General features: G+C 49.0%; 1 protein-coding gene across 2 annotated transcripts in view; it reads right to left on the bottom strand.

The window, feature by feature from the left end:
- The window catches only part of NT5M (5',3'-nucleotidase, mitochondrial), a 44586-nt gene extending 31838 nt beyond the window's left edge, over positions 1-12748 (bottom strand). Inside the window, exons 1-2 of one of the 2 annotated variants that reach the window (XM_032177622.2) lie at positions 12306-12748; positions 9464-9564 (exon numbers count right to left, since the gene is read on the bottom strand). In XM_032177622.2, coding sequence (XP_032033513.1) covers positions 9464-9564; positions 12306-12572 — 368 coding nt within the window. In that variant the 5' untranslated portion in view covers positions 12573-12748. The remainder of the gene's footprint in view (positions 1-9463; positions 9565-12305) is intronic. The other variant, XM_032177621.2, reaches the window with a different exon arrangement.
- Between the last annotated feature and the right edge of the window lie 6166 nt (positions 12749-18914).

The raw sequence follows: 18914 nt of genomic DNA, 5'->3' as shown, positions 1-18914 counted from the left end.
CTACACTACAGCCGGGGGGACAGAGTGAGATTCTGTCCCATAGGCAGGAGAATGGCGTGAACCTGGGAGGTAGAGCTTGCAGTGAGCTGGGATTGTGCCACTGCACTCCAGCCTGGGTGATGGAGCGAGACTCTGTCTCAAAAACCTAAGTCAGATCACATCAATCTCTCTTCAACCTCACCCTCCGCCCACCCCCGCCGCCCCCCACATGCTTCCTAAGTTCCAGTGCCAGCTGTCCAGTTCCTTCATGTTACTCAGACAAACAAAGGCCTGGCCCAGCTCAGGCATTGGCACCTGCTCCTCTCCTGGCCTGCAAGGCCTATCCTGACTCTTCACTGGCCTGTTCATTCTTACTCTTCAGGTCTGATGTCAATTCTCAGCTCCCTAGAGCCAGCTTCCCACCCTACCCAAAGCAGCCCCTTCCCTGTTTCCTCTGCAGCACAGCCCCTTGTTTAGTTCCTTCACTAAGCTTATCACAATTGGAAATTATTTTAGTTTGTATGTTGTCATCTTCCCTGCTGTGAGACCTGCCCTGAAACTTGAGACCTTAGGTGTCTTATTTACATATATATCCCCAGTGCTAGCATAGTACTGGATACATATTAAGTCATAAAATATATCTGTTTAATGAACCCATGAATAAACTGCCTTTTACTCTAGGCTCCACAACAGTGAGCACCATGTTAAAATCAGGTTTAAGTTCTTATCCTTCTAAATGAGTGGTTTCCTCCAAAATTGTTAAAAAAAATTTTTTTTTAAGTCAACAATTACTATGGGATTATGCAAATGAAGTTATTCATTTGGCAAATATTTTGAGTGTGTGACGTGCCAGGCGTCATTCTGGGAACTGAGAATAGGGCCAGAACCAAGACAATCCCTGACCTCAGGGGGCTGACACTCGAAAGAGGAAGGGACAGATACAGACGTGCAATTTCAGCTTAGAGTACATACTCAGGGTCATGGGACAGAACGACCAGGAGGGGAGGGCAGAGACCTCAGCTGCAGTGGTCAGGGACGGCCTCTGTGAGGAGGCAACATGCAAGGTTCTCAGTTGGAAAGAGAGAAACAATCTGGCTGTGTAAAGAACTAGGGCAGAAACATTCTGGGAAGATGTAACAAGAACAAAGGTCCTAAGACCAGAAACATGTGTGGCACATCCAAGGGGCAGGAAAGAAGCCAGCGTGACAGGAGCAGAGGAAGACAAGAGGTTGGAAAGGAAGGCAGGGTCAGATGGTAGACAGCCTTCCCAGCCCACAGCGGGATTTCACCACAAGATGAAGCCAGCAGAGAGCTTTCAGTGGGGCTAACGTCATTTGAATTTGGTTTAAAAAAAATCACTCTGACTGCTAGGTGGAACATATAAATTTGTAAATCTATATTTAAATATGTAGGGCGGTGCACTTCAAAAGGTCTGGAAGCATACACACTAAATTCTTAACTAGAGCAAGAAGAATGGGCCAAGGTGGGTATATGCAGGGAGACAGGTCAACTGACACATTTTCACACATGCTCATGCTATTGGAGTCTTTTTTTTTTTCTTTTTGAGATGGGTGAGTGCAGTGGATAATCTCAGTCATGCAATCCCGCCTCCGTTTCAGCCTTCCTTCCTCAGATCCTGAGGAGTGGGATACAGGCGCCCGCCACCATGCCGGTATTTTTTTGTTTTTTAGTAGAGCGGGTTTCACCGTTTACCAGGATGGTGTCGATCTCGTGACCCGTGATCCCGCCTCGGCCTCCCAAAGTGTGGTTCCAGGTGCCTTGCCGGCCTGAGTTTTTAAAGAATATTTCAGCCGCCTGTAATCCTAGCACTTTGGGAGGCCGAGGCAGGCGGATCACGAGGTCAGGAGTTCAAGACCAGCCTGATCAATGTGGTGAAACTCCATCTTTACTAAAAATACAAAAAATTAGCCGGGCGTGGTGGCGGGCGCCTGTAATCCCAGCTACTCCAGAGGCTGAGGCAGGAGAATCACTTGAACCCGGGAGGCGGAGGTTGTAGTGAGCCGAGATCACACCACTGCACTCCAGCCTGGACGACAGAGCGAGACTCCTTCTCAAAAAAAAAAAAAAAAAGAATATATTCATATATTCCCAAACAATAAAAAGAATGGTCACCCCTGAAGATATTCCAAACCAAGCTCCTCAGAACCTGAGGCTCTGCCCAGGGAAGCCCTATCTCACGCACAGAGCTGCTGGAACAGGGCAGGACGTGCCACACAGGCCATCTCAGGAGAGTCCCCTCGGCGTCTGCTCAACTGTTCCCCTCCTACCTGGAGTCCCCTTGCCCTTCACTACCTGGCAGGTTCCTTTTCATTCCTCAAGATGGCAGCACAATGGTGCAGCCTCCTGGGGAGAAGCAGTTCCTGCCTGCCTGCCTGAGCCCCAACGCCACGATTACTTTGAGATCTATGTTCCAAAGCCTGTTCACCAGGGAACTCTTTGAAGGTAAGAACTCTCTTACCTATTTGTGTGTCCGCAGCCCCTGGGATGAGGCCGAGCATGCAGCAGATGCTGGATAGTCATGAGGGTGACTGATCAGCCTTGGTCTCTGCTGCTGGGCCCACATCTCTTGTACTCAAGAGTGCCCACTTCAGCACCAGATACAGTTATCCACTCAGTTACTGATGAGTCCCTTCGCTTTGTCTAGATAATGGGCACAAACTGACCATAGGAATCTTCTACCAAGTTAAGAGCCAAATGGAGATAAAGGACCACTGGGTATGGTCTAGATGTGCATTCCCAAACTGCAATTTCTGCAAAGGTATTAATCGAGAAGCTATGAAAAAAATGTTCCAGGCTAGAATATCTTTTTTTTTTTTTTTTTTTTTTTTTTTGAGACAGATTTTTGCTCTTTTTGCCCAGGCTGGAGTGCAATGGCGCAATCTCGGCTCCCCCACGCCCCACCTTTTTTTTTTTTTTTTTTTTTTTTTTTGAGACAGATTTTTGCTCTTTTTGCCCAGGCTGGAGTGCAATGGCGCAATCTCGGCTCACCACAACCTCCGCCTCCAGGGGTTCAAGCAATTTTCCTGCCTCAGCCTCCCAAGTAGCTGGGATTACAGGCATGTGCCACCACGCCCAGCTAATTTTTTATTTTTAGTAGAGACAGGGTTTCTCCATGTTGGTCAGGCTGGTCTCGAACTCCCGACCTCAGGTGATCCACTCGCCTCAGCCTCCCAAAGTGCTGGGATTACAGGCGTGAGCCAGCGCCCAGCCTAGAATATCTTTTTTTAAGAGACAGGGTCTTGCTCTGTTGCTCAGGCAGGAGTACATGGCGTGATCATAGCTCACTGCAGCCTTGAACTCCTGGGCTCAAGTAATCCTCCTGCCTCAGCTTCCCAAGTAGCTAGGACTACAGGGACAGGTCAGCATGCCTGGCTTCTTTTTATTATTATTATTTTTTTTCAGTAGAGACAGGAGCTTGCTGTGTTGCCCAGGCTGGTCTCAAACTCCTGGGCTCAGGTGATTCTCCTGCCTCAGTCTCCCAAAGTGATGGGATTACAGGCATGACTCACCGCAGCCTCCGTCTCCCAGGTTCAAGCAATTCTCCTGCCTCAGCCTCCTGAGTAGCTGGGATTACAGGCATGCGCCACCACGCCTGGCTAATCTGTTTGTATTTTTAGTAGAGACAGGGTTTCTCCATGTTGTTCAGGCTGGCCTCGAACTCCTGACCTCAGGTGATCTGCCCACCTTGGCCTCCCTAAGTGCTGGGATTACAGATGTGAGCCACCACGCCTGGCCACTAGAATACTTTTGAAGAAAGCTGCATCCCTTACTACCCCAATGAAGTGTCACAAAGCACACAAGCAGTTAAAAGCTCTGAAAAGTTCTACGGTGAAAAAGCCAATCTAATCCATTGTTTCCCATACTGTGGTGGCTTAAAGATGCTTTTCTTGCGATATGCCTATTAAATCTTACAGAATGGCAACAGTAGCAGCTAGCACTTGCTGAGCACCTGCTATGTGCCAGGCACATATACTGAGGACTTTCTCCTTATCTCCATTTTACTGAAACCCAGAAAGTTTAATAACTTGCCTGACATCTGGGAATGAGATTCTGGGGAAGTGAGGATGTGAGCCTGGGCAGCCAATGTCCAGAACCCCACTCCAAACCACCATGCCCTGCAGCTCCCCAGGACACAGCCATGTGGCTGCAGGTCAGCACATGCTGATCCAGGCCACAAGCAGGGTTTTGAAAGCTTAAGTGTGAATGCTGTACACATATTCTTTGCCTCTCAGACTCTTGCTATGGGAACACAATACATCAAGTTCATACCATAAACCAGAATAAAATTCACTATTCTGCAGGACTTGGACTCCCGTCCAAAGATAAATTACTACCAAATAAGGTCTACGATTCAACTCAAACTCTGTATTTTGTGTTTCTCTGACACCTATTTATCATATTAGAACTTTGAAAGTTGACAATTTTTAGAGGCATTTATATGAAACAATGAGGGCCAAATCATACCTTACATTTGATTTGTCATTCGGGTTGCTAAATTCAAGCAAAAATGTGGCCAATAAAAGTTATCCAAGTCTAGAAATAAATCCTTATATTGATGCTCAATTAATTCTCAGCAAGAGTGTGAATACAATACAGTGGGAAAAAAGTAGTCTTTTCAATAAATGGAACTGGGACGACAAGATATCTACACGCAAAAGAATGAAGTTTGACCCCCTACCTCACATCATATACAAAAATTAACTAAAAATGGATCATAGGCCTAAATGGAAGAGCTAAAACTAAAACTCTTTTTTTTTTTTTGAGATGGAGTCTCACTCTGTCGGCCCAGGCTGGAGTCCGGTGGCACAATCTTGGCTCACTGCAAGCTCCGCCTCCCAGGTTCACACCATTCTCCTGCCTCAGCCTCCTGAGTAGCTGGGACTACAGGCGCCCACCACCACGCCCAGCTAAATTTTTTTGTATTTTTAGTACAGACAGGGTTTCACCGTGTTAGCCAGGATGGTCTCGATCTCCTGACCTCATGATCCACCCGCCTCGGCCTCCCAAAGTGCTGGGATTACAAACGTGAGCCACCGCGCCCGGCCCAAAACTAAAACTCTTAAAGAAACCACAGGGGCAAATCTTTGTATTTTTTGTATTTTCAGTGGAGACGGGGTTTCACCATGTTGGCCAGGCTGATCTCGAACTCCTGACCTCAGGTGATCCACCTGCCTTGGCCTCCCAAAGTGCTGGGATTAGAGGCGTGAGCCACTGTGCTCAGCTGAATCTTTTTCCTTTTAGACAGGGTCTCGCTCTGTCACCTAGGCTGGAGTGCAGTGGTGTGAACTTGGCTCACTGCAAACCTGCCCCTCCCCCCACTCCCTCCACCCCCCTGAGGCTCAAGTGATCCTCCCACTTCAGCCTCCCAAGTAGCTGGGATCACAGGCATGCACCACCATGCCTGGCTATTTTTGTTGTATTTTTAGTGGAGGCGGGGTCTCCCCATGTTGGCCAGGCTGGGCTCAAGTTCCTGAGCTCAAGTGATCTGCCCGCCTCAGCCTGCCAAGTGTTGAGATTACAGGCATGAGCCACCACACCTGGCCTCAAGCATCTTTTTATGTACTTACTGGACATTTTAAATTTTCTTTAAAGAAATGTTCATTCAATCCTTTGTTGAGTTTTTCAATTGATTTGTCTTTTTTTATTGTTAGCTTTTCCACAAGGTCAGGCACAGGATAACTTACTTTTGGGTACACCACTACCTTTTTGTATTTTTTGTAGAGACAGGGTCTCACTATGTTGCCCCAGCTAGTCTTGAACTGCTGGCCTCAAGTGATCCTCCTGTCTTGGCTTTCTGCTGAGATTACAGGCATAAGCCACTGTGCCTGCCTTTTTTTCATTGTTAACTTATAAGAGTTCTTTATATATTCTAGATACAAGTCTCTTATCAGATACATAATTTACAAATATATTCCCTCATTCTGTAGACTTTTGTTTCACTTTCTTAATTTTATCCTTAGAAACACAAAAGTTAGGATGGGCGAGGTGGCTCACACCTGTAATCCCAGCACTTTGGGAGGCTGAGGAGGGTGGATCACAAGGTCAGGAGATCAAGACCATCCTGGCTAACACGGTGAAACCCCGTCTCTACTAAAAATACAAAAAATTACCCAGGTGTGGTGGTGGGTGCCTGTAGTCCCAGCTACTCGGGAGGCTGAGGCAGGATAATAGAGTGAACCCAGGAGGCAGAGGTTGCAGTGAGCCAAGATCGTGCCACTGCACTCCAGTCTGGGTGGAAGAGTGAGACTCCGTCTCAAAAAAAAAAAAAAAAAAACCACAAAAGTTTTTACTTTTGGTGTAGTCCAATTTTTCTGTATTTTTCTTTTGTCACTTGCATTTTTGTGTCATATGAAGAAGCCATTGCTGACCCAAGGTCAGCAACTCTGTCTCAAAAAAAAAAAAGATGCTTGAGCATCATTAGCCATCAGAGAAATGCAAACCAAAACTCACAAAATCACTTCACACCCACAAGGATGGCTAAAGTAAAACAGAAATTAACAGGTGTCAACAAAGATATGGAGAAACTGGAACCTTCATATGATGCTAGTGGGAAATGTGCAATAGTACAATTGCTTTGGAAAATAGTTTGACAGTTCCTCAAAATGTCAAACATAGAATTATCCTATGGCCTAGCAATTCCATTCCTAGGTATATTCTCAAAAGAATTGAAAACATCTGTAATCCCAGCACTTTTGGAGGCTGAGGCAGGAAGACTGCTTGAGCCTAGGAGTTTGAGACCAGCCTAGGCAACATAGGTAGATCCTACCTCTACAAAAAATGAAAAATTAGCTGGGTGTAGTAGCTAATCTGTGGTCACAGCTACTCTAGAGGCTGAGGCAGGAGGATCGTTTGAGTCCAGGCGGTAAAGGCTGCAGTGAACCGTCATTGTGCCACTGTACTCCAGCCTTTTTGAGATAGGGCAAGACCCTGCCTCAAAAAAAAAAAAAAAAAAAAGAATTGAAAACAAGATTCAAACAAATATTTACACGAATGTTCATAGCAACACTATTCCCAGTAGCCCAAAAGTGAAAACTGCCCAAACATCTATCAACTGATAAATGGATCAACACATGTAGTCCATACATTAGATCCATACGTATCCAATGGCTGGAATATCATTCAGCCATAAAAACAGGAAGTATTTATAGATACTACAACATGAATGAACCTTGAAAACATGTGCTAAATGAAAGAAGCCAGACCCAAAAGACCATATGTTATATGATGCCATTTATATGAAATCCCCAGAATAGGCAAATTCCTAAAGACAGAAAGCAGATTAGTGGTTGCCAGCGGCTGGCAGGGAGCACAGGAATGGGAGTGACTGCTGATGGGTACAGGGTTTCTTTTGGGAATGATGAAAAAGCTCTGAAGCGGATATGATGATGGTTGCACAACTTTGCAGATGGTTTTGTGAAACCACTGGATTACATGCTTCAAATAGGTGGACTGTATGGTATGTCTCTGTCTCAAAAAAAAAAAAAAAAAAGTTTCACTCTGTCGCCCAGGCTGCAGTGCACTGGTGCAATCTCGGCTCACTGCAACCTCCGCCTCCCAGGTTCAAGAGATTCTCCTGCCTCAGCCTCCCGAGTAGCTGGGATTACAGGCACCTGCCCCCATGCTCAGCTAATTTTTGTATTTTTAGTAGAGATGGGGTTTCACCATGTTGGCCAGGCTGGTCTCAAACTCCTGACCTCTTGATCCGCCCACCTCGGCCTCCCAAAGTGCTGGGATTATAGGCATCAGCCACGGCACCCAGCTGGTATGTCATTATTATATGTCAATAAGGCTGTTTTTAAAAAGCTCTCAGGGAAGCACATCTCTGTAATTGTCAACAGGTCACTGAGTGGGGGCTTCAGTCCATAGAACTACTCATTTCACCAGAACAAAACAGAAATATCTCAAGCAATACTACTTCTCTTTCCTTAAACGCTTTTTCTAAATGAGGTTTCCCGCTGAACCTCTTTTCCTTCAGCTCTTTGGACAATCTGTGATTGTCTTCACTTTGTGATTCTTTTTTTGAGGCAGAGTTTCACTCTTATTGCCCAGGCTGGAGTGCAATGGAGCGATCTCAGCTCACTGAGACCTCCACTTCCTGGGTTCAAGCTCAAGGATCCTCCCCACATTAACCAGAAGAGCTCTGCTTTTATCAGTTTTATATGTTGAGGTGCCAATAAGTACATAAAAAAAAAAAAGGACTCTGCTGCTTTTAGAGTTGCAAAGCAAAAATGCAGACCCTCATTTTACATGTCATAAAACTGAGGCTCAGAACAGGGAAGATTCTCCTGCTTCAGCCTCAAGTAGCTGGGATTACAGGTGCCCACCACCACGCCTAGCTAATCGTTTGTATTTTTAGTAGAGACAGGGTTTCTTTTTTTTTTTGGAGGCGGAATCTCGCTCTATCGCCTAAGCTAAAGTGTAGTGGCACGATCTTGGCTCACAGTGCAACCTCCGCCTCCCGGGTTCAAACAATTATCCTGCCTCAGAGTCCCAAGTAACTGGGACTACACCTGCATGCCGCCACGCCCGGCTAAGATTTTGTATTTTAGTAGAGACGGCGTTTCACCATGCTGCCCAGGCTGGTCTCGAACTCCTGAGCTCAGGCAATCCACCTGCCTCAGCCTCGCAAAGTGCTAGGATTATAGGCGTGAGCCACCGTACCTGGCTGAGGCAAGGTTTCATCATGTTGGCCAGGCTGGTCTCGAACTCCTGACCTCAGGTGATCCACCTGCCTCGGCCTCTCAAAGTGCTGGGATTATAGGCGTGAGCCACCGTGCCCGGCCATTTTGTGATTCTTTAATGTCTGCTCTGTCTGGACTGGAAGCTCCATGAAGGCAAGGACTATACTTTGCTCATTGCTGAAACACTGGGGCCTGCAGTATCTAGCACAGTCAGTTCTGAGATATTTGCTGAATAAATGAGCTTTGAGATGGAGTTTTGCTCTTCTTGCCCAGGCTCGAGTGCCATGGCATGATCTCGGCTCACCATAACCTCCACCTCCCAGGTTCAAGTGTTTCTCCTGCCTCAGCCTCCTGAGTAGCTGGGATTACAGGCATGCGCCACTGTGCCCGGCTAATTTTTGTATTTTTAGTAGAGATAGGGTTTCTCCATGTTGGTCAGGCTGTTCTCAAACTCCCGACCTCAGGTGATTCGCCCACTTCAGCAAAGTGGGATTACAGGCATGAGCCACCACATCCGGCCATTGAATAAATGAGCTTTGAACACCCAGGGAACCAGATCAAATTAAACTGGGTATTTCCTCAAGTTCCTGGATCAAAACATCACAGCCTACAAACTGAGATCATTGTATTTGGTGGTTTTCCCCAGGCTCAGTAATGACGAAGCAAGTGCAGCCTTGCGAAGGGCCAAGGAGAGAGAAAGGAGAAGGCAGAGGAGGGAAGAAGCAGGAAGGAGGTACAGGGCTGAGTGGCCCGGCCGGGCAGGGCTGGGAGGACAAACTTACTTTTGTAGGCTGGCCATCTCTTTCACAGCTTCCACAGCCCCTGGCAGAGGCTCAAGTTCAAAAAAGAAATTCTTTGACTCCCAAATGCTGATGGCCTTCTCCTGAGAAGTTGAGAAAAGCAAGTTACTTCTAGGGTCCTCAGCACCTTACTGCCCTCATCTTGGGAAGTATATCCAGGCTATAGGGGGAGTGGTTCTGCATTCCTCTCACTCCCCCAAACACACACCCAAGGACGTATTTCCTGGGGGAAGTGCAGAGAGTACGTGGACTTCGAACCCCTTTCCAGAATGGACCTGACTTCGTTGGGATCCAGCAGAGACCAGCTAAGGTGTCAGGCCCATGGACTCCTACATCTGCCGGAGCTCTCTGGGACCTGAGGACAATCGTCAGGAACTGCGTGCTTGCTAGGCTGGATTCGAGTGGCCAAAAGCATTGTGGAAACTGAGGCTGGACCAGCTCTTACCATGGTAGTAAAGTCCTTAAACTTGAGAACTGGAGGGACTCAGAGATCTTTAAGGTGCCATGAGGGATAAGGGGGAGGGGGAGACAGGGTAAAAGGACAATTCAGGGAGCTCGAGGATCCTCCCCACATTAATCAGAAGAGCTCTGCTTTTATCAGTTTTATATGTTGAGGTGCCAATAAGTACATTAAAAAAAAAAAAAAGGATCCTGCTGCTTTTAGAGTTGCAAAGCAAAAATGCAGACCCTCATTTTACATGTCATAAAACTGAGGCTCAGAACGGGGAAGAGATCCACCTGATGTCACACAGCAAAACAGCAGCTGAGCTGGGAGGTGAACCCCCAACACCAACCCTCTCCTCCCCACTCCCCAACCCCCACTGCCTTTCTCCTTCCCCTGTTCTGCTGCAGGGCCAGAATGCAGCACCTTTTCTAGGGTCAGGCAAGGGGAAAGTCACAACCAGAGGGGAGACACATCTCGGCCTATGAGAAGCAGGAGCCTAAATCCCACGTGTGCAGTGCAGTAAGTGCCTCTGCCAGCTGTTCTGCACACTACAGAAAGACAGCCACCCTGTCACATGGACGGCCGGAGGATGCCCTGACAGCACACCAGCAACACTCTCAGCAACCACAGGGACTAGGCAAATGTGTGCTTATTACTGAAACACATCTGATCCTCACATCCCACATGGAGTACTGTGAAGACCAAAGGGAATACACACAGAGCAGAATTTTGAAAAGTAGAAATGCCTACATACACATAAGGAGCCACGTGTGTGGAGGGGATTGTTTTAACCACAGATACTGGGCCAGCTTGGCCAAGGGGAGGCCCAGGGATGTCCACAGCAGCAAGCCGTGCCTCAGGAAGGGAAGTAGGGGAAGCCAGCAGATTACTCCCAGGGCACCCTCCTTACTGCCCCGTGCCTTTGCCTTGTGCTTGGAAACCAGTAACCCCGCACGTACAGAGCCTACATATTTGCACAAAGAACTGGAAAAGCTGCTGCACTTTTCAGAGTTGGGGGTGGGCTTGGTTTCTACGTTAATACACTCCTGGGTGGATATATGGTGTCCAGACTCCCCATGCCGAGCGCTGTCTATAAATGAACACTCGCTGCACACTGGAGCCTATTCCTGAGGCTGCAGAAAGTACCAGGGCATTTTCTCCGGTTTAAAGTTTATCATTAGGCATCAGCCCTGGAAGAGCTCAGCACACTGGGCTCTGTGAAAGTCACCTTCTGAAGTGCCTGGTGTTCATGGAGACAAATGGTACTTGTTTTCCTTTTTTAACACCTGTCCCTCAACAAACTACATTACTGATGAGGCATCTTTCTGAAGTCACAAGAAATGTCACTTGTTAGAGACAGTAGTACGGAGAACAGGACTGTGGAGTGGGGAGCACTAACTGTGCTTGGGAGGCAGACAGACTTGGGTTTGAGTCCTGACTGAGCCCCTGAGCAGCATGTGACTTGGGGCAAGTTTCCTCATCTGGAAAACAGAGATAATAATATCTACCCAACAAAAGAGAAGATGCAGTGAACTTGTGGCTAAAAAACGGGCTCTTGTAACTTCCTTCTCCTCTTTATCAAACCCTCCAGCAGCAACCCTAGGTGGCCAATCAAGGGATGCCAGAAAACACTCAGCCTCTTTAATTTTGTGCATACCAAAATCCCCTGTTCCTTTTGCAAAATACTTCAAATTTACCAACCAAGATCTGTGTGTAAAGGTCCCTCCTTGGATCTTTCCCCTCTATCCATCCTGGACAGAACACCTTGGGAGTCGGATGGTAGGGGTTGAGCTCAGGTGTTTAGGAAGGCCAGCTCTGCAAGGGGATAAGACATGAGGTGGATCCCACCTCACCTGGACCACTGACTCACTGTGTGACCCCCAGAAAGTCACACAACCTCTCTGGACCTCAAATACCCCTAGAAGCTATGCTTTGATGGACAACAGCAAAAAAGATGGGTAAAGACACCCATCAAAGTCCTGGGGACAAAGAAGTGGGAATGTGACTGCGGTCGGGGTGAAAGAGGACAACTTACAACGTTTATTTTTCTAAAAATTTAACAAACGACTTGAGGCCAAATATGCCACAAATTTTGAAGCCAGCTTTAGTTGGAGAGTTAGGTATATTAACACTTTGTACTCTCCGGCATTTTCAGAAGCCTTGGATGGCAGCCAACAGATCCTGAGCGCGGGGCTGCATCTTCCCGGCGCGCTGTGGCCCCTAGTCCCCCCCAGACTCCATTCTACCAGAGGGCCACCCCAAGGCTGGGGCGCTGACCGTCCAAGGTCACCCGCGCAGGGGCGGGGTCTGGGGCTCGGGGCGAGAAGGAGGCCCGGGGCGAGAAGGAGGCCCGGCGCGGGGCGGGGCGGGGACGCTCACGCTCAGCCCTGGCCGCAGGCGGCCGTACTGCTCCGACACCCAGAAGCCGCGCCGGTCCTCCAGCGCGATGAAGGGCTGGTCGGGAAAACGCGCGCGGAACTTCCTGAGGAATCCGCCCTCGAAGTCAGCCAGCACGCCATCCATGTCCACCAGCACCCGCAGGGCGCGGCCTCCCGCCAGGCCCGGCCCGCCCGCCGCCCCGCGCCGCCCCGCGGGAACCGCCGCGCTGCAGAGCCGCCGCGCACACCAGCCGCCCAGCCGGATCATGGCCTAGCGCGCTAGCCCGTCGTGGGCGCGGGGACCTGGGCCGCGCCGTGCTGCCGGGGCCAGCCAGACATGCCCGCCGCGGAGGAGAAGCCCCTAACGCTGGGGCGCGCGTGGGGCGCGGGACGGGGAGCGGGGCGGGGAACCCGGGGCGCGGGCGCGCAGGTACCGGCCCCAGAACGAGGCCGCGGCGCGCGCGGTCCTTAAAGGAACACGCGCCGGCGGGGGCGGAGCCCCAGGGCGGGGCTTCGAGGACGGACAGCGGTAAGCGCCGGGCGCCGGGCGCCTCTGGAAGGTCCGCGCTGCCGCGCTGTCGATTTGCGTCTTCTCCGTGGACCCTGCCCGGGCTGCCTCCTCCCACTGCACAGACTACCATGGAGGAGCAGTGCAAACCGAGAAGCAGGCCTGTGTCGTTAGACTTTGAGCACTAACTGTGTCGAGTGTGAACCAAATAGACGAAGTTTCTGCCATTCTGGAACTTATGTTTTAGAAGGGGATCCAGACAACAGTATGGAGGAACCAAAACAGGGTGCACTCTGAAAGCCTCTCTGCTTTATTTACAGCAAGTGTCTGCGGAGAGACTGATAGAACCAATATCGTGCTAACATCATACAGCCTTAGTAAAACTGATGATTCTCAGGTAAATATATGAATAAATATTATGTACCCCTGTATAGTCTGCTTTTTTTTTTTTTTTGGAGACAGGGTCTTGCTCTGTTACCCGGCGTGGAGGCAGTGGCGTGATCTCGGTTCCCTGCAACCTTGAGTTTCTGGGCCCAAGGGATCCTCCTGCTTCTGCCTCCTGAGTAGCTGGGACCACAGGGGCCTGCCACCACACCCTGGTAATTTTTTTTTTTTTTTTTTTTGAGACAGGAGTCTTCCTATGTTGGGCTCAAACGATCCTCCCACCTCAGCCTCCCACTCCCAAAGTGCTGGGATAACAGGAGTGAGCTACCACGTCCAGCCCACTTTTTTTCTTTGCAAGAAAAAAACAAAACAAAAACCACACGCCGATGGGATGGTGGAGAGAGGTGGAGGGATTAGCAGGGGTGGGCAGGGAGGGCCTCTCCTAGGAAGTGATGCTGGAAAAGAGACATGATGAGAAAGGGCAGGCAAGAACCAAAGAGACGAGACCCCATCCACAAGGGCAGCAAGCTCAAAGGCCTGAGGGCTTAGGAGGGAGAGAAGGCCAAAAAAAGCACAATTTTCTTTTCAACTTTTAAGTACAGGGATACATGTGCAGATTTGTTATATAAATTGACTGTCTTGGGGGTTTAGTGTACAGATTATTATTACCCAGGTAATAAGCATAGTTCCTGCTGGGTAGTTTTTCCATCCTCACCCTCCTCCCACTCTCCACTCTCAAGCAGGTCACCGTGTCTGTTGTCCCCATCATTACGTCCATGTTTACTCAGTGTTTAGTTCCCACTTTTAAGTGACAGCGTGAGGTATTTAACTTTCTGTTCCTGTGTTTGCTTAGGATAATCGTCTCCAGCTCCATCCATGTGGCTGCAAAAGACATGATCTTACTCATTTTTTGACTGTGTAGTATTCTATGGTGTATATGTACCACATTCTCTCTCTCTCTTTTTTTTTTTTTTTTCTTGATATGGAGTCTTGCTCTTGTTGCCCAGGCTGGAGTGCAGTGGCAGGATCTCAGCTCACTGCAACCTCCACCTCCCAAGTTCAAGCGATTCCCCTGCCTCAGCCTCCCAAGTGGCTGGTTTTACAGGCGCCCACCACCGCACCCAGCTTTTTTGCATTTTTAGTAGAGACAGGGTTTCACTATGTCGGCCAGGCTGATCTCCAACTCCTGACCTTGTGATCTGCCTGCCTCGGCCTCCCAAAGTGCCAGGGTTACAGGTGTGAGCCACCGCACCCGGCCGATTTTTGTATTTTTAATAGAGACAGGGTTTCACCATGTTGGCCAGGCTGGCCTCAAACTCCTGACCTCAGGTGATCCGCCCCCCCTCAGCCTCCCAAAGTGCTGGGATTAAAGGCTTGAGCCACTGCACCCAGCCTGTGTTACAGCTCTTTTAGCCCCACCATTTGGCAGGTCCCGAGTTCTTGTCCTGCATCCAGGAAGAATGAGGTAGGCAGACAAGTGGAGAGTGAGCAAGATGAAGAGGAGCTTTATTGAGCAACAGAATAGTTCAGAAGAGACCTGCAGTGGGCAGCTCCTCTCCATAGCCAGAGTTTCCCCACAAGTGTTCAGCTTTCAGCAGAGAGGGTAGCTCCTCTCTGGTAGGCAGCTCATCCCAACAAGTGTCCAGCTCTCAGCAGAAAGGGTAGTTCCTCTCTGCAGCTGTTTTTTTCCCCATCTACCTGTCCTCTCTTTGAGTCTGGCTGAGTCCAGGGTTTTTTATGGACCTCAGAGGGGAAGAAGTGAGTGCTGATTGGTCCATGGGCGGCCGTAGGTGGCCATGAGCAGGCCTGGGGAAAAGCACCACAAGTTCCCTGCTCTGGTACAGGGACTGGTGACCTGGCCCCCAGGCTTCAGGCCCTTCCAGGATTGAAGGTGGGGCTTCACCAGGGACCCGCCCCTTTCCACCGTGGAGCTGTCTGCATCCTGCTGCTGTTCATGGTGCCCAGGCTGCTCATGCCAAGGGGTACCTGCAGGCCAACACCAGGCTGTCCTCATGCCCCCACCTCGGCCGCTCTCCTGTGCCTGTTGGCGCCCAAGTCCGGAGGGGGCCAAGGAGGCAGGGGGCTGGCGTGTCAGTGCTGCCCCGAGCGTGTGCACTCCCGACCGGGCTGTGACAGCACCCTGGCTCAGCCCGACTTTGCTCCGAGATTGAAGCAGGCATCAACAGCAGGGAGAAGCCAGGCAGCAGGAGCAGGCACTTCCGAGCCTGCGAGGGGCAGTGGAGCCTTCCCAGGTTCCCAAGAGCACAGAGATGCTGGGCCAGAGCCGCAGCAGGGCGACTGCAGCTGCACCTGGGGAACTCCCGCCCCGCCAACTCAAGAGGGGCGGGGCTCCTGCTGTGCCTTCTATATTGAGTTGCCTTTGCAGTTTTTAAAAAACTCCATCCATCAGGCTGCGCACGGTGGCTCACGCCTGTAATCCCAGGATTTGGGAGGCCGAGGCGGGCGGATCACCTGAGGTGGGGAGTTCGAGACCAGCCTGACCAACATGGAGAAACCCTGTCTCTACTAAAAATACAAAATTAGCCGGGCATGGTGGCGCATGCGTGTAATCCCAGCTACTCGGGAGGCTGAGGCAGAAGAATCGCTTGAACCCAGGAGACAGAGGTTGCAGTGAGCAGAGATCACGCCATTGCACTCCAGCCTGGGCAACAAGAGTGAAACTCCGTCTCAAAAACAAACTCCATCCATTATATTTCTGTGGATCTATTTCTAGACTCTCTTATTCTGTTCCATTGATCTGTGTGTTTCTCCCTGTGCTATTAGCAAACCGTCTTGATTACTTTAGCTTCATAGTAAGTCTTAATATTAGGTATTGTGAGTCCCACAACTTCTTTTTCAAAATTGTTTTAACTATTCTAGTTTCATTGACTTTCCATATAAATTTTAGAATGAGCTTGTCTGTATCTACACACACACACACACACACACACACACACACACACACACACACACAAACTTCCTTGGTTTGGTTGGAAGTGCACTAAATCTGTAGATCAATTCGGAGTGACTTGACTTCTTAATTATGTTGACTATTCCAATCCATGAACACAGTATATCCCTCTTAAGTTTTCCTTGGCTTCTTACGCCAATGTTTTGTAGTTTTCAGTATACATACAGATCCTGCATGTGTTTTGTTGATTTATACCTAAATATTTCACTTTTTGTTTTTTTTTGTTTGTTTGTTTTTGTTTTTTGAGACGGAGTTTTGCTCTCATTGCCCAGACTGGAGTGAGTGCAATGGTATGATCGCGGCTCACCGCAACCTCCACATCCCAGGTTCAAGTGATTCTCCTGCCTCAGCCTCCAGAGTAGCTGGGATTACAGGCATGCACCACCATGCCCAGCTAATTTTGTACTTTCTTTAGTAGAAACGGGGTTTCTCCATGTTGATCAGGCTGGTCTCAAACTCCCGACTTCAGGTGATCTGCCCGCCTCGGCCTCCCAAAGTGCTGGGATTACAGGCATGAGCCACTGCACTCAGGCAGTATTTTTTAAATTTAAATTATTTTGATTGGGAAAACTAGACACATCATAATCAAATTGCTCAAAGCCAGAAATACACAGAAACTTAAAAGCATCCAGAAAAATAAAGACACATTATATACAAAGGAACAAAAAAAGAAAAGGATGGGCCAGGCGCGGTGGCTCACGCTTGAAATCTCAGCACTTTGGGAGGCCGAGGTGGGCAGATCACAAGGTCAGGAGATCGAGACCATCCTGGCTAACACAGTGAAACCCTGTCTCTACTAAAAATACAAAAAAATCAGCCGGGCGCGGTGGCAGGCGCCTGTAGTCCCAGCTATTCGGGAGGCTGAGGCAGGAAAATGGCGTGAACCCGGGAGGCGGAGCTTGCAGTGAGCCGACATCGCGCCACTGCACTCCAGCCTGGGCGACAGAGCGAGACTCCGTCTCAAAAAAAAAAAAAAAAAGAAAAGGTAATTAAATACTGATACTAACTTCCTAAAAAAAACACCAGCAGCAGCCCAGGCAGTCTGCAGTCAAGTTCTGCCAAACTTGAGGGAACAGATAATTCTTCTATTCCAGAGCATAGAAAATGATGGAAAGTTTCCCAATTTAATCAGAGAGGACAGCCTAATCCTAATTATGAACACAGATAAAAATGGGGTAAACTATATGCCAATCTCAGATACCAAAACCCTAAATAAGATGCTAGCTTACTGATGTGAACAATCCAAAAGTGCATTTTAAATTAGCCCAGGGTTTTAGAGAAAGAAAATCTAGCAATGTGACCACTTATGTTAACAATTTTAAGACGAAAATCTACAGGATCATATCAATGCATGATACACAAAAGCATTTGGGCAAAAAACCCAACACCCACCCTTGACTTTTTAAACTCTTAGTAATTAGGCATAAACAGAAATGTACTTAATGTGATAGAATACACTCGGTGAAGATACAGAGGGAATGCTCCCTAAAACCAAGCCCAAGACAAAGATTCCTATTTAACCTTGTCAACACTGCAGCGAGAGTAATCTATGGAAGACAGAAATGGGGAAATGGGCCCCATTTCCGCACTCTAGACCGGCGGTTTTCTAAGGGTGGTGCCCGGACCAGCAACTTCAGCCTCATCTGGGAACTCGAGAAAATGCAGATTCTCCGTCCCACCGAGGCTATTCGGTTTTTCCTGCACTAAGGTGGGGCCCAGCAGTCCACATTCTCGCAAGCCCGTCAAGTGATTCTGAGGCGCCCTCCAGTTTGAGAGCTATGCTCACGGCCTCACCTCTGCCCCGCAAGGGGCCCAGTCTTGCCTGTGGCGCTAGCCGCACACGGACACCTCATCCTGCGGGGCCCACCCCCCCACCCCGCCGCTGCACCCTCACCGCCCAATGCCTCCTCCGGGATGCCGTGGAGGCGCCTGGAAGTCGGCAAGGTCAACATCCCACTCAGCATCTTCCCTACCCTCACCGCTCCTCCTCCAGGGTGCCTCATGGCCAGGCGTTAGAAAGAGCCACTGTGTTTCTTGACATGGAAGCGGCCTAAGATCTTAGTGAAAGCTGCAGGAGTGGAATGACAGGACCTTTGGTCATATTTGAGGGCGTGAAGATCAAATGAGGAGGAAGGAAAGGATCCAGGGAGAATAACCAACTCTGGCAAGTGGCGGTGCCCAGGTAGAGGGGCGAGCCTAGCTAGACCAGTGGTTCTCGACCAGGGCCGGTGTTGCCCCTCCTCGCCGCCCCGCGGACATTTGGGGAGCTCTGGAGACATTTTTGGTTGTCAAGATGCGGGAGATGCTACTGCTACCTAAGTGGGTAGACACGAGGGTGCTCCTCAACATCGTACTTGAAGGACAGGACTGCCCCACAAGGAAGAATGATCTGGCCCCAAATAAGAAGCCCTGGGCTGGTCAGCAACAACCCCTTTGTTCTGAGAAGAGAGGAGGAAAGAATAAAAGAAGAGGGGTGAAGTTTTGGTTTGGTAGAGGTAACTTGAAGACATTTTCACCGGAAAGGAAGAGAGGAAGAGGAGGGAGATGTCTGTAAGGACGAGCAAACCGGGTGACAGCGGATTTCCTCATATTGAAGTAATGAGTCCTAGTTATAATAAATTCCTAATAAAAACCCACTTTGTCCGTGCAATAAACTTGTCATATTTTTTAAAAATATACTGCTTGATTCTGTTTGCTAATATTTATAAGCTTTGCATTGATATGCAAAAATGAGATGGGCAATAATT

This window comes from Hylobates moloch, unplaced genomic scaffold, assembly GCF_009828535.3.
Source record: "Hylobates moloch isolate HMO894 unplaced genomic scaffold, HMol_V3 SCAFFOLD_15, whole genome shotgun sequence".
Classification (NCBI taxonomy): Eukaryota; Metazoa; Chordata; class Mammalia; order Primates; family Hylobatidae; genus Hylobates; species Hylobates moloch.
Note: the sequence above shows the minus strand (reverse complement) of the source record. Positions and strands in the feature narration are given on the sequence as shown.